At 51.6% G+C, this 10556-nt stretch overlaps 1 protein-coding gene across 7 annotated transcripts in view; it reads right to left on the minus strand.

The window, feature by feature from the left end:
• Positions 1–10428, minus strand: part of Ntrk3 (neurotrophic receptor tyrosine kinase 3) — a 397753-nt gene extending 387325 nt beyond the window's left edge. For 4 of the 7 annotated variants that reach the window (XR_003837160.1, XM_021166477.2, XM_029479478.1 and 1 more), the window contains exon 1: positions 9570–9850. Coding sequence is in view for 6 of the 7 variants with exons in the window: in XM_021166477.2 (XP_021022136.1) it covers positions 9570–9817 (248 nt within the window). In the remaining variant the exon portion in view is untranslated. Of the gene's footprint in view, positions 1–9569 lie in introns of all 7 variants that reach the window. The other 3 variants (XM_029479480.1, XM_021166478.1, XM_021166481.2) reach the window with 3 other exon arrangements.
• Between the last annotated feature and the right edge of the window lie 128 nt (positions 10429–10556).

The following is a 10556-nucleotide window of genomic DNA, read 5'->3' on the forward strand; positions in this document are numbered from 1 at the left end:
GAAAGAAAGAAAGAAAGAAAGAAAGAAAGAAAGAAAGAAAGAAAGAAAGAAAGAAAGAAAGAAAGAAAGATGCCAGTCCAGGTTCCCACAGAGAAGTGGCAAGGTCACAATCAGAAACTTCATGTTGTCATTGCTGTCAATACAAGGTCCTTCATGGGAAGGACTCAGATCGCTGAGAGTACTGTCAATGTCAAACCCACTCCTACATTTCTCAGTGACTTGGCCTTGAAAAATTGCTCAAAAAGAAGTTGGTGGGCAAAGATGGGTCACAAGAAAGAGGGCCTCGTCTATATTCCTGGGCCAGGCAGCTGTGAGCTGTCCCAGGCCCACCAGCTCAGCACAGAGCAGATGATCTAGCTTCCAGCACTGGTAACAAGTCACAGATGGACTCAAGAGCACATGATATCCAACATCCTGCTCAAATACAGGACTGCCTGGAATGGAGAAGGACCAATGCATCTCACTCCCAGCAGGCATCCACTAACAAAATGACCCATTAGTAAGACATTCTCATACCCACTGATGCACATTCACCCAAGGTCTAGAAGGGTTAACACAAGCCACCAAGATCCCACCTCTAGAAAGAGCCAGAGTGCCATGTTAAGTGAGCACCTACTTGGCATCCTGTAGTTGCCAAACTTGAGTTGGAGGGCAGGAAAAGGTAAAAGCTACTCTCGATCTCTGACCAGCAGACCCAACAGCCTGAGCAGTGGGGAGTAAAAGCTTACTTCTTCCAAGACCCTGATTCCAGTGTCACTACCAACTTTCTGTGTCCCACCAAGCCTGGGATTTTCCTGGCCAGGAACATATGTCCCTTTAGTTCATTTCCACTGTCTAAGCCAAAAGCTATGCTCCCGCTGAGACTGAGCTGAGGGGAAAAGGATGTTCCCTCTATCAGAGGCTCCCTACTGCTTTCTCCCAGGGAGCTAGCGGCTCCTAAGCCAAAATACACAGGTTGGGAGCCTCGCATTCCCCAGACCACACAGATAGAACCAGAGTAGGGCCGGCTCTATAGAGAAGCCCTCCCTGCCAGAAGCTTAGCCCTGACTCCTGGCAGGTTCCAAAAGTCCAGGCTGGCAATCTACTTGCCACTATCCCGGCTCCAGCTCTCCATGGGTCAAACCACCAAGAATCGACTCGTGCATCATGCTGCCCTCTTGTGGCCACCAGGAGTCTACACACAGACAATCTCGGCAAGCAATAAGCCAGCGGCTTTAAGATTTGTTTACAGCAACCTCAGACGTGATGTGCAGGGAACGCTGAGGAGAGGCACTTGTGCGTGTACAAAGACGCCCCCAGATACGCACACACAGCACCAAGTACTGCTTCAGGAAGCCTGTACTAGGACTTCGCGAGTCTAACACCGCTCCCTTCGTTTCTCTCTCCAGGGAAACTCACCAATATTTCCTGCCCCCTTCAATCCCTGAGCCTCTGGTACAGACACCAAAGGGCAGTGGGAGGAGACCTAGGGCAGCAAGGCCCAGCATCTGTGTCTGCTTTGTGCTCCTAGTTCACTGGGCTGGGACATATCAATTCATCTGTCTGCCAAGTTCTTCCTCTAAGGAAAAAAAAATTGGATCTAGCCCAAATTATTCTCCACCTCCTTTTCCTGATTTATGGCTCAAAGTCTTGATCTTCTTCCTAATTTAAGTCCTCCCAGTCATCCAGAAATGGAAACAACCAACACAGCGTTAGACTCTTCACAGAACCTGTAAAGGAGGTCTGTCATACCATCCACTTAATAATGCCCTGTGACCCTGCGGGAAAAGACGAGTTAGCTAACCCCACTGCAAGAGTAGAAACAGGCCAGAGAGGTTCTATGGTGTAGCAAGTTCATACAGTCATGGAGCAGCAATAGGGTTTGCCCAGCAATGTTTTTGCAGGACTCTCCAGCTGTCTCCATGGGGAAACAATGGTTGTCATCTCTAAAGGTCCTGGCTTATCCCTACAAGAGAGAGATGACACATCTATGAGCAAGAGGCAGGGACTGGAGGTAGTGAAGGCTACTGATTTATATAGACAGTAAAATGGAGGCCCAGGAACACCTAGACCTCCCGACTCAGGAGTGATACTCCCAACATCAGCTGCCAACTCTAGCTGACCAGCTCTTCAAATTCCCCACCACACACCTTTCTGCTTGTATCCAAAGACAGTTCTGATACCCTAAAGCTCTAAGAGACGTGACCCAGCCCTCTCTCCTCTATCCAGGTTCTCTCTGTTTGTGAACATCAGGAACATTGGCCTGATTATCAGGCTTCAACCCAGAGAGGGGATGACTACTGCCCAGCAAGCAGTTCCCAGAATCCCTGCCTGACCCAGCTTGCACCTGGGCTAATGTGGGGTCTGGAGTCTCAGAGGCCAGGACAGTGTGGGGAAGCCAAGGGTGCCTGGAAAAAGGGTGAGACACAGCCTCCAAGAAGGACAGTCCTTTGGGAACAGATCCAGCAGAGAAACCAAAGCCTCTTGTCTCCATCAGAAGTCTGTCTGAGGCTTTGTTGTTTCATGAACACCTTCCTCACAAGCAACCTGACAGCCTTTCCTGAAATACCAGCCAGGGTAGTTCTCACTCAGGGAACTAGAAGGATAGGGAATAAAGCCTTGAGAACCTCCTTGTCCAGCCTCTTATTTTAGTATTAATTTATCACAATAGTAATATATTCACCTATGTGTACCTGTTTACCTGGGCATGTAATTGCATATATTTATGTATCCACACCATACAGAAGGGTATAGACAATCACCTTAATATTTAAAAGCCAGAATGTTTAAAATGCCAGGCTATATGAAATCAAGGTCCTTCTTTAGACTCAGTTTTCCCATCTGTAAGCAGGGCTAGTGTGTATTTAATTCACAAGTTTGGAGCAGCGTTCTGGGATACAGTAAGTGTTGAGTAAATGATAACTATAATCAATTATCTAGTACTTAATACTGTGATCAGTTACTGAGAGCACTCAGTAAGAGCTGGCTTGTAGTAGTAGTGATCACGTGATCACGGTTCTCTCTTCGCCAGGCTGTGACGTGGGACGCTGAGTTTTAACAGTGCTCTCCTATGTTAGATCTCGTTGTCTTACAGATAAGGAACGTGAGGCCCATGGGAGCACAGGGATTTGTCCACAGCTAGAGAGAAGCCAGGCTGGGGAGAGCAGTGGGAGATAGAAATTGCCCAGATCTCCAAGTCTAATGATGTCTGCTTGGAGTTAGAATCCTGAATCTTCAACCACCCTAAACCAGATGACTCTTTGTGGTAGTACAAGCCAGGCAGAGGCAGCAGAGGCAGAAGATGAGGCCAGGGGAAAGGACTCCCAGACCTGCTGAGTACCCCATTCCCCAGCCATCCATGTAAATAGCTCAGCAGAGCCCTCTGAGTTTATTTCTAATTGGCGTGGGCTGCAGGCTCCAAGGAGCCCTGGGGCTGCCAGCTTTCACATAGTTGCTGCCTCTGGGGACCCTGAATTTGGAAACATTGCCCCAGAGGGAGACACAAGAATGGAGGAGATTCTGGATTTGACAAAGTTCCCCCAAACAGGAGGCAGGGTAGTGCAGGAGGCCACACCAAGTACCTGGGAGTGACACTGGAAAAAGAAATTTCCCAATACTCTATCTAGGTAACCCAACTGAGTCCCTTGTTCTCAAGGCCCTGAATTCTTGGGAACATGAGGAAGGCCATGCCTACAGCCTTCCAGCCCCCTAACTCTCACTCCAACTTCTGGGGAGCCTTACCTTACAACTCAAGAGAATCAAAAATTCTGGTGATCCCTCCTCCAGGGGGAAGATTCCAGAGAACTCTCACTGGAGGGAACCACTTGAGTGGTCACTCTTGATGATGCAGGCCATCCTAAGGAAGTCTGCGCCCATGACTGGCCACCAACAAGTACTTATGCTTTCCAAAGCAGAGGCCAGACCAGAGTCTGGCTCAGAGAGTGACAGTTGACTCTGGCTTAGCTATCACTCTGGGTCACCAGCAGATCTGGGTGACATACCCTCCATCCAAGCCAGGCTTGGACCAGATACACAACATTCAGCTACCCTTTCCAAGTCTCTAAGAGCAGAGTGCTTCTGTAATGCTGCTCTTTGGTCAACAGAGCTTTCTGGCAGAAAGTTCTCCACATTTCCCTTTAGGGAAACAGGTCAATAGGGTACCCAGCTAATGAGAGGGTCAGCCCAAGGACAATGGAGCCACGGGAACCAGACCAACAGGGGAGGTACACTGGAGAATAGCGGCCAGCTCTCCCAACACCTCTCATGCTTTCTATTGGAAACTCCATGGTAACTCAATCCCCTAAGACCACAGTTCTGCTCTTGTTTTGTTTGATGAATCTGTAAAATGGGAATAATCAGCCCTGCTTATTCGACTCAAATAGTTCTTGCAAAAAACAGCTGAGCAACTACAAACTGGGACTAGTGATACAAATGCCTGGTGGACAACTCCAGGGAGATGTGCCCACTGCAGAAGGCATCATTTGAATGACGGCCTGGCTCCTGGCGGGGGTTGGGGGGAGGACCAGTATTGAAACCTGTGATAAAGAAAGGAACCACTCCTGGACCCACTCAGCCCGGTCCCATCTTATATCCCATCTACCCATGCCGGCTCACAAATGCCTTCAGCCAAGAACTGAGTAAAAGGGAGAAGAGATTCCAAAGTCACCTCTCCTGTCCCGTCCCCTCCAAATGCAATGTGTATCACTTGCAACAAGGGCACCATGTTGTTCTGCTTATGCATGATTTAGCAATAAAAATACATATCTCACAAACCCCAAACACTCATATTTATTAAATTATCATATGCTGGGATATCTCTAATCCATACATTAAATATTAAATCTCTCCTGTTGTAGGCGACAGAATAATTTGCAATAGATGTTCTAATATTTTCCCATTCGCAGTGGGAGCTGCCTCCCTCCAGCAAACAGATGACATCTTAGCAAGGACATCTAGGCCTGAGCCCAGGGCTGGGAATCGGGGTCATAGAGTCAGTTGCCCAACCTCTAAAGAAAGGCTAAGGACCCTAAAAACAATCTAGAGGTCCACGCATTTGGTCCAGGCAGTTAATGAAAAAAAAAGAATTGTATCCTGTGTCACAAATTCTGCCAAGTTTTTGTTGACCTGACATTTCTAGACATGGGGAAGGAAAGAATGACAGTGGCTCACAGTCAGGGTGGACTCACCCATGCCCTCCTCTTAGTGGTATCACAAGGTCGTTCTAATTCCACAAGAGAGACCCTTAAAAGAGGCTAATCTTCCTAAGGGATGTTTCCTGGTGTTGAGAGGGCAGACATCCAAGTTGGAAGGGACACTCTGACCCATGGCCTGGATTCACAGTTAGATTCACAGGTTTGAAGTGGCTGCAGCCCTCCAGAACATCTCAAGGCAGATAGGGAAAAGCCAGGTTATAACTCACTGTATCCTGTTTTCTTATTCCTAGTTCCCCAAAGGCACATGAGCCCTGTAAGAGCCTCCCAATGGAGAACTTGAGATGGGGATCCCTGGTCACAGAGAAAATGTCACGACACTGGTAAGGGCCATACACAGAAAGGGCCATGGATAATCGCATATTATGTACCCAAGATTCATCTGGAGTTGGGGCCATCATCCTTTCCAGATGGGAAGGGTCAGCTGGCACGGTTAGGCAGGGCAATGATTAGGGCTTCAAGACAGGGCACAGAGAGCAATTGGAACATTACAGGACCCTAAGGAATCTCCCAGACTCAGATCAACCCTCCTGGGCCCACCATACAAGAACTCTCAAAGCTATAGTCAGGGTTCTACTGGATTTGCCCAAACTATCATGTTCTCAGTTCCCAGGTAGCCTCAGAGCTAATGTCCTTAGCCCCCAAAGGAAACCTGCTGGGCATACTGAAGCTGAGGATTCTGGGTCATAGGAGATGCTGACACCCAACAACAACCTGGCCTCAGTATAAAATCCTGCCACCAAAGAAGTCCACCGCCCCAGCTTTCAGCCTGGAAATAACTCTACCCAGGGCCTATTACCTCTTGCTTCCAAGTAGAACCTCCAAGGCCTGTTTCTGTTCTGCCTACCTCTCCTAGGCTTAACCCCAATCCTGGGGCTCTTAATACTTTGCTGTGGAGCCTTTACAGCCCTGGTTCATATGTTAGCTAGGATTCTAGTTCTCACTGCCCTTTGTCAAGGCTGGGTCGCCCACCCATTCCTTAAAATCGAAAAGCCTAGAGAGCGGAGCCTCCAGGTGACCCCTTCAGTCCGCAGAGTGTCTCCAGAGGAAGGGGAAATACAGGAAACTAAAAACCCACCAAACACCTGGAACCCTGTGGCAATTCAGGCTGGTATACAAATGGCGGCTCAGTGCCCCAGTCCAGAGTACATGGTCTTTGCTAGCCCAGGCAAGTGATCTCAAGAACATCTGGCCCAGCGACGCCACAGTCTCTACCTCCATCTTCTTTCCACCATTCAAAGGACACGCCATCCCAAGCCAACACAACCCTGTAGGCCCGGCCTAAGGAGGCAGCCTAGACAACACACCATCTTGGCCACCACCCTCCTGCCTTTGTGACGTCAGAGTCTAGTTGGGTGTGGCTGCCTATGGACCCTTTTGGATGAGTTTATGGTATATTAAGAGCTACAGTAGCAAAACAAAAAGACTGCCCTTTTGAACAGAAAGGGAACAGAAGGCAGGAAGGACCCTTTGGAGCAGCTATGGACTCTTTGGAGTACTATGATGAGATGGAGACGAGGTCTACCCCTCTGCCCTGATGCTTGCTGCTGATTTCCTCCTTATATTAACAAGGTCTCTTCTACCCAAAGCTCTGGATGGGCACAGCCACCACTCAGAATGACACCACAAGAGTTGGGGCCACAAGGAAACAAAACCTTGTCTGTCTAAAAACTCAGCACAAAGAGTTCACTCTCGGAGGATGGATACTTGAGAAGAACCTGAGGAGATGCCGTCTCTCCATGCCTAGAATCTGTTCAGCCACACGCCATCACCCAGAGCTCCAGGCTGACAGGCGATGCCCACTCCTGACCCTAGATCTCTAGACACACGAGTCTGAAGGACACTTTCCCAGGCCACCCTAGTGTTGGATTCTCTCCTGCCCTGTGCTTCTCTTTCTCTAAGCCCCACCGCTACCGGCAAGCCTTGGGTTGGGGACCTGGGATATATGGATAGCCCATTATTCAGTGCTAAGATCCGATGGAAGGTGGCCTTGGGAAAGGCTATCTTTCCCCTTAATCTTCCATGTCTTAAAGAGTAAGACAGCAACAAGGGCATGTTCTTCCCTGGGTGAACATGACTCCTCTCCCTCCTCGGGACTCCTTGCCTCTGGAGTGGGAGTCTGAGTCCCTTCTTGAGTTTAGTCAATACCAGACGCAGGCATAACAGGACACTGGGGGAAGATGGGGTGAGGGAGGGTCATCTAACCCCTGACCTCTGACCTTCCCTACCACTTACTCTTTGATGTCAGATGGGTTTAGGAGAGAGTCCTGATGGCTGAGAGTCCAGTTCCCACTGAGCAGCTCCCAGTCTCCCTGCTCAGATCACCACAGGCACTCTCCTGGGACCCTCTAATGCCAGGAGAGGAGCAAGAGGCCAACTGTGTCCCCTCCTCCCACCAATGTCCCCGGGGACAACTAATCCTACTCTGCCCCTCCCCCACCCCACCCCCATAGAACCGCTTCCCCAAACCTCATTTTGAGAGGTGTGACACCTCTTCGTGACCATAAAGAGCCTATCTGATTGTGACCAATCCTGCCTCCCTGAGGGTTCCCAGAGACATACACATCCTTAGAGCAGAGAACAAGGCAGACACAGCTCACTGGCTCCCAAACTCTCCAACCCTTGGCACATCCAATCACCTGAAAATCTCCATGCCCAGCTCCAGAGCACAGGCCACTAAGCTCTTTCCATCCATCCCTACAATCCACACCCCCCCCCCAGATCCAGGTCCAATCTTCCCTGAAACATATTCCTCCAGACCTTGCTCCCGGACAGACACTGGCCTCCAAGTGGGTAGAGGCTTCTCCTTTGCTCTCTTCTCCCCTCCCCTTACCCCTTTGCTGTCTATCTGCACATCCTTGACAAGCCTGGAGGTTGTAAGGAATGAAAGGCAGAGCTAAGATATGGGTCAGGATTGTCTCCAGGAGTCGGGGACATCTTCCAAGGCTGTCCATCTCCCTCAAAGTGTAAGCTGCAAGAACACAAGCCTGTCTCCCTTAAACCAAGAGAACTGGTGGGCTTTGGAGAGAGCCTGACTCCAATTCCTTCAGGCTTTGTAGACCTGAGGCAATGGTTGGAGCAAAGAGAGGAGGGGGTGGACACTGAGAGGGCAGTAGCCACAGCACACTGGGTCCCTTCTTGCTCTAGTCTGTCCCCAAGGCAAAGAGCTACCCTAAACGTCTCCCTCAGAGCCTGGCCACCATCCTACTCAGTCCTGGAGCTCCCAAGGGTTGAGAGCACCAGGGCAAAAACCAATGAGCTGCCCTCCGAGCATCCCAGAGCTATCCACACCCTTCTCCTTCCCGGGGCAGAGAGGTCAGAGGGGTGGTGGTCACCTGGCTGAAGAATGAAAGAAAGGCAATGCAGGCTCCTGGCCCTGGCTCTTCCTTTCACTCCTTCACAGGCCTCTGGCCCCATCCCTACCAAAGAAACACAACAACAAGAAAGGAACAGGCCACTACACCGGGTCCCACTCAGACGGGGCAAACCAGCCAAACGCCACGCAGAGTTCGATTTTTGAGAGAAAGGGGGAAAAAAAAGGAACCGCAGAATTGTGAAAGAAATCCCCTTCCCAAAACCCAAGTCCTCCTCTCTCTTCTGCCTCCAGCAACCTGACTCAGAATTATCCTGGGCAGTTATGGAAGCCCAAGCCAGGAAAGGGTCTGTAGGCGCCCAGATGCAGATGAGGGTGGGAAAGGGGGGGATGTCTCGGAAATGCCCAAAATGGGGTTGGAGAAGGCGGCAGGAGCGGGGGAGGAAAAGCAAAGAGGTAGGCGTCCATGACGGCCTGAACACGTCCGAAGTCTCCTCAGGAGAAGCCAGCTTCCAACTTGTTTACTTATTGGCATGTTTTGCTCTCTCCAAAGGGAAACAGTTTAAAAAAAAATCCCGATTGGTTCTCAAGCAGTCCCTATCTGTCACCTTCCCTCCTCGGCTAGGCTAAGCTTTGCCTCTGCCGCCGCTATCTGCCACCGCCTGTCAGGAAACCGAGACGCCTCTACTTTATTCCACTTGAGCGTGGCCAAACTGTTGCTATTTAGTGGGGGGCATAGAACCCAATTCGCACCCTCGAAACGAGCAGGCAGAGGGTGGGGGCGGGGACAGGAGCTGGGCCCGGGTGCACTCCGCCCGGAAGGGTCCTCTCCAGGGAGAGGTACCCACCAGCATCATCAAATCACGCCTGGCTAGGGCTGGAGTCACCTGAAACACGCAGCCCTACAGCATCTCCCGAGCCAGGGCGAGCCTGATGCGCACCCGGCAGGCTGCGAACAGAGGCGAGCTGGGGAGCGCAGGGCCGGTTCCCGGGCCGCGCGGGCAAGACAGAGACGCGGAGCTGGGGCGGGGGTGGGGGGCGGGCTGGGCAGCGGCCGCCTGACTTACATGGAAGTGATATTCCTTGAGATGTCCGTAATGTTGATGCTGGCGTTCCCATTGCTGTTCCCTGAATCCTGCCCTTCCAGGAGAGGGAAGAGGTTCCCATCGTCCGGCCGCCGGCAATTGATCTCAGTCTTGCTGCAGACACAATTTGCAGGGCAAGCCAGCACGGAGCCCACATAGTCCAGCCAGACGCTTCCCAGCAAGAAAATCCGCCAGAAACTACACTTGGCTGGGCAAAGAGAGACATCCATCTCCGATCGCTGCTTCTAAAAAAGAGGAGGAGGAGGAAAGGAGAGGGGGGTGGGGTGGGGGGAGTGGGGAGAGCAGGGGGGGGAAGGAAACAAAGACAGCGAGGGAGGGGGGAAGGGGGAGGGGGGCCTCTGCCTTTGAAACGCCGAACGATCAGATGCAAAATCCTTCAGCGTCGGAAACCATCGCGGCCGCCGCCGCCGCCGGGTGGGAGCCGCGGGGAGCGCCTAGTGGCGCGGTCTGCCGGGCATGGTGGCCGGCTCGGCGCTCGCCGGCTTGCGGGGTCCAGAAGCTCTGGAAACGAGGCGCGCTCTCCGACTCCGAGACTTTGCAGGGTTGCAACAACAGACGGTGGGAAGGCAAAAATAATAATAAAAAAAGAAAAAAAGATGGTGCTAAAGTCACCAAGTCCCACCTCCTAGGCAGAATTAAAACGGACACACCTGCAAAACACACTCGCACACACTCACATACACACGCGCGGAGCTGGAGGAAGGAGGAGAAGGAAGATGCAGTCAGAGCTGCAGCAGTCGCCGCGAATGGCTCGCTACGCGCCTGCAGAAATGTACAAGTGCTCCGAGCCTTACGAAACGCACGGGTTATCGGAGCGTCTTCCTCGGCTCCCTCCCTCCCTCCTCCCCTCCCTCCTCGCGGCCTCCTCCCCCCCCCGCCCCCCGCCCGGGCTGGGAGAGGCAGGAGAGCGGAATCTCCCCCTCCCTCCCCTCCCCACACCCCTCTCTC

The sequence above is a fragment of the Mus caroli genome, chromosome 7 (assembly GCF_900094665.2).
Source record: "Mus caroli chromosome 7, CAROLI_EIJ_v1.1, whole genome shotgun sequence".
NCBI classification, from domain to species: Eukaryota; Metazoa; Chordata; class Mammalia; order Rodentia; family Muridae; genus Mus; species Mus caroli.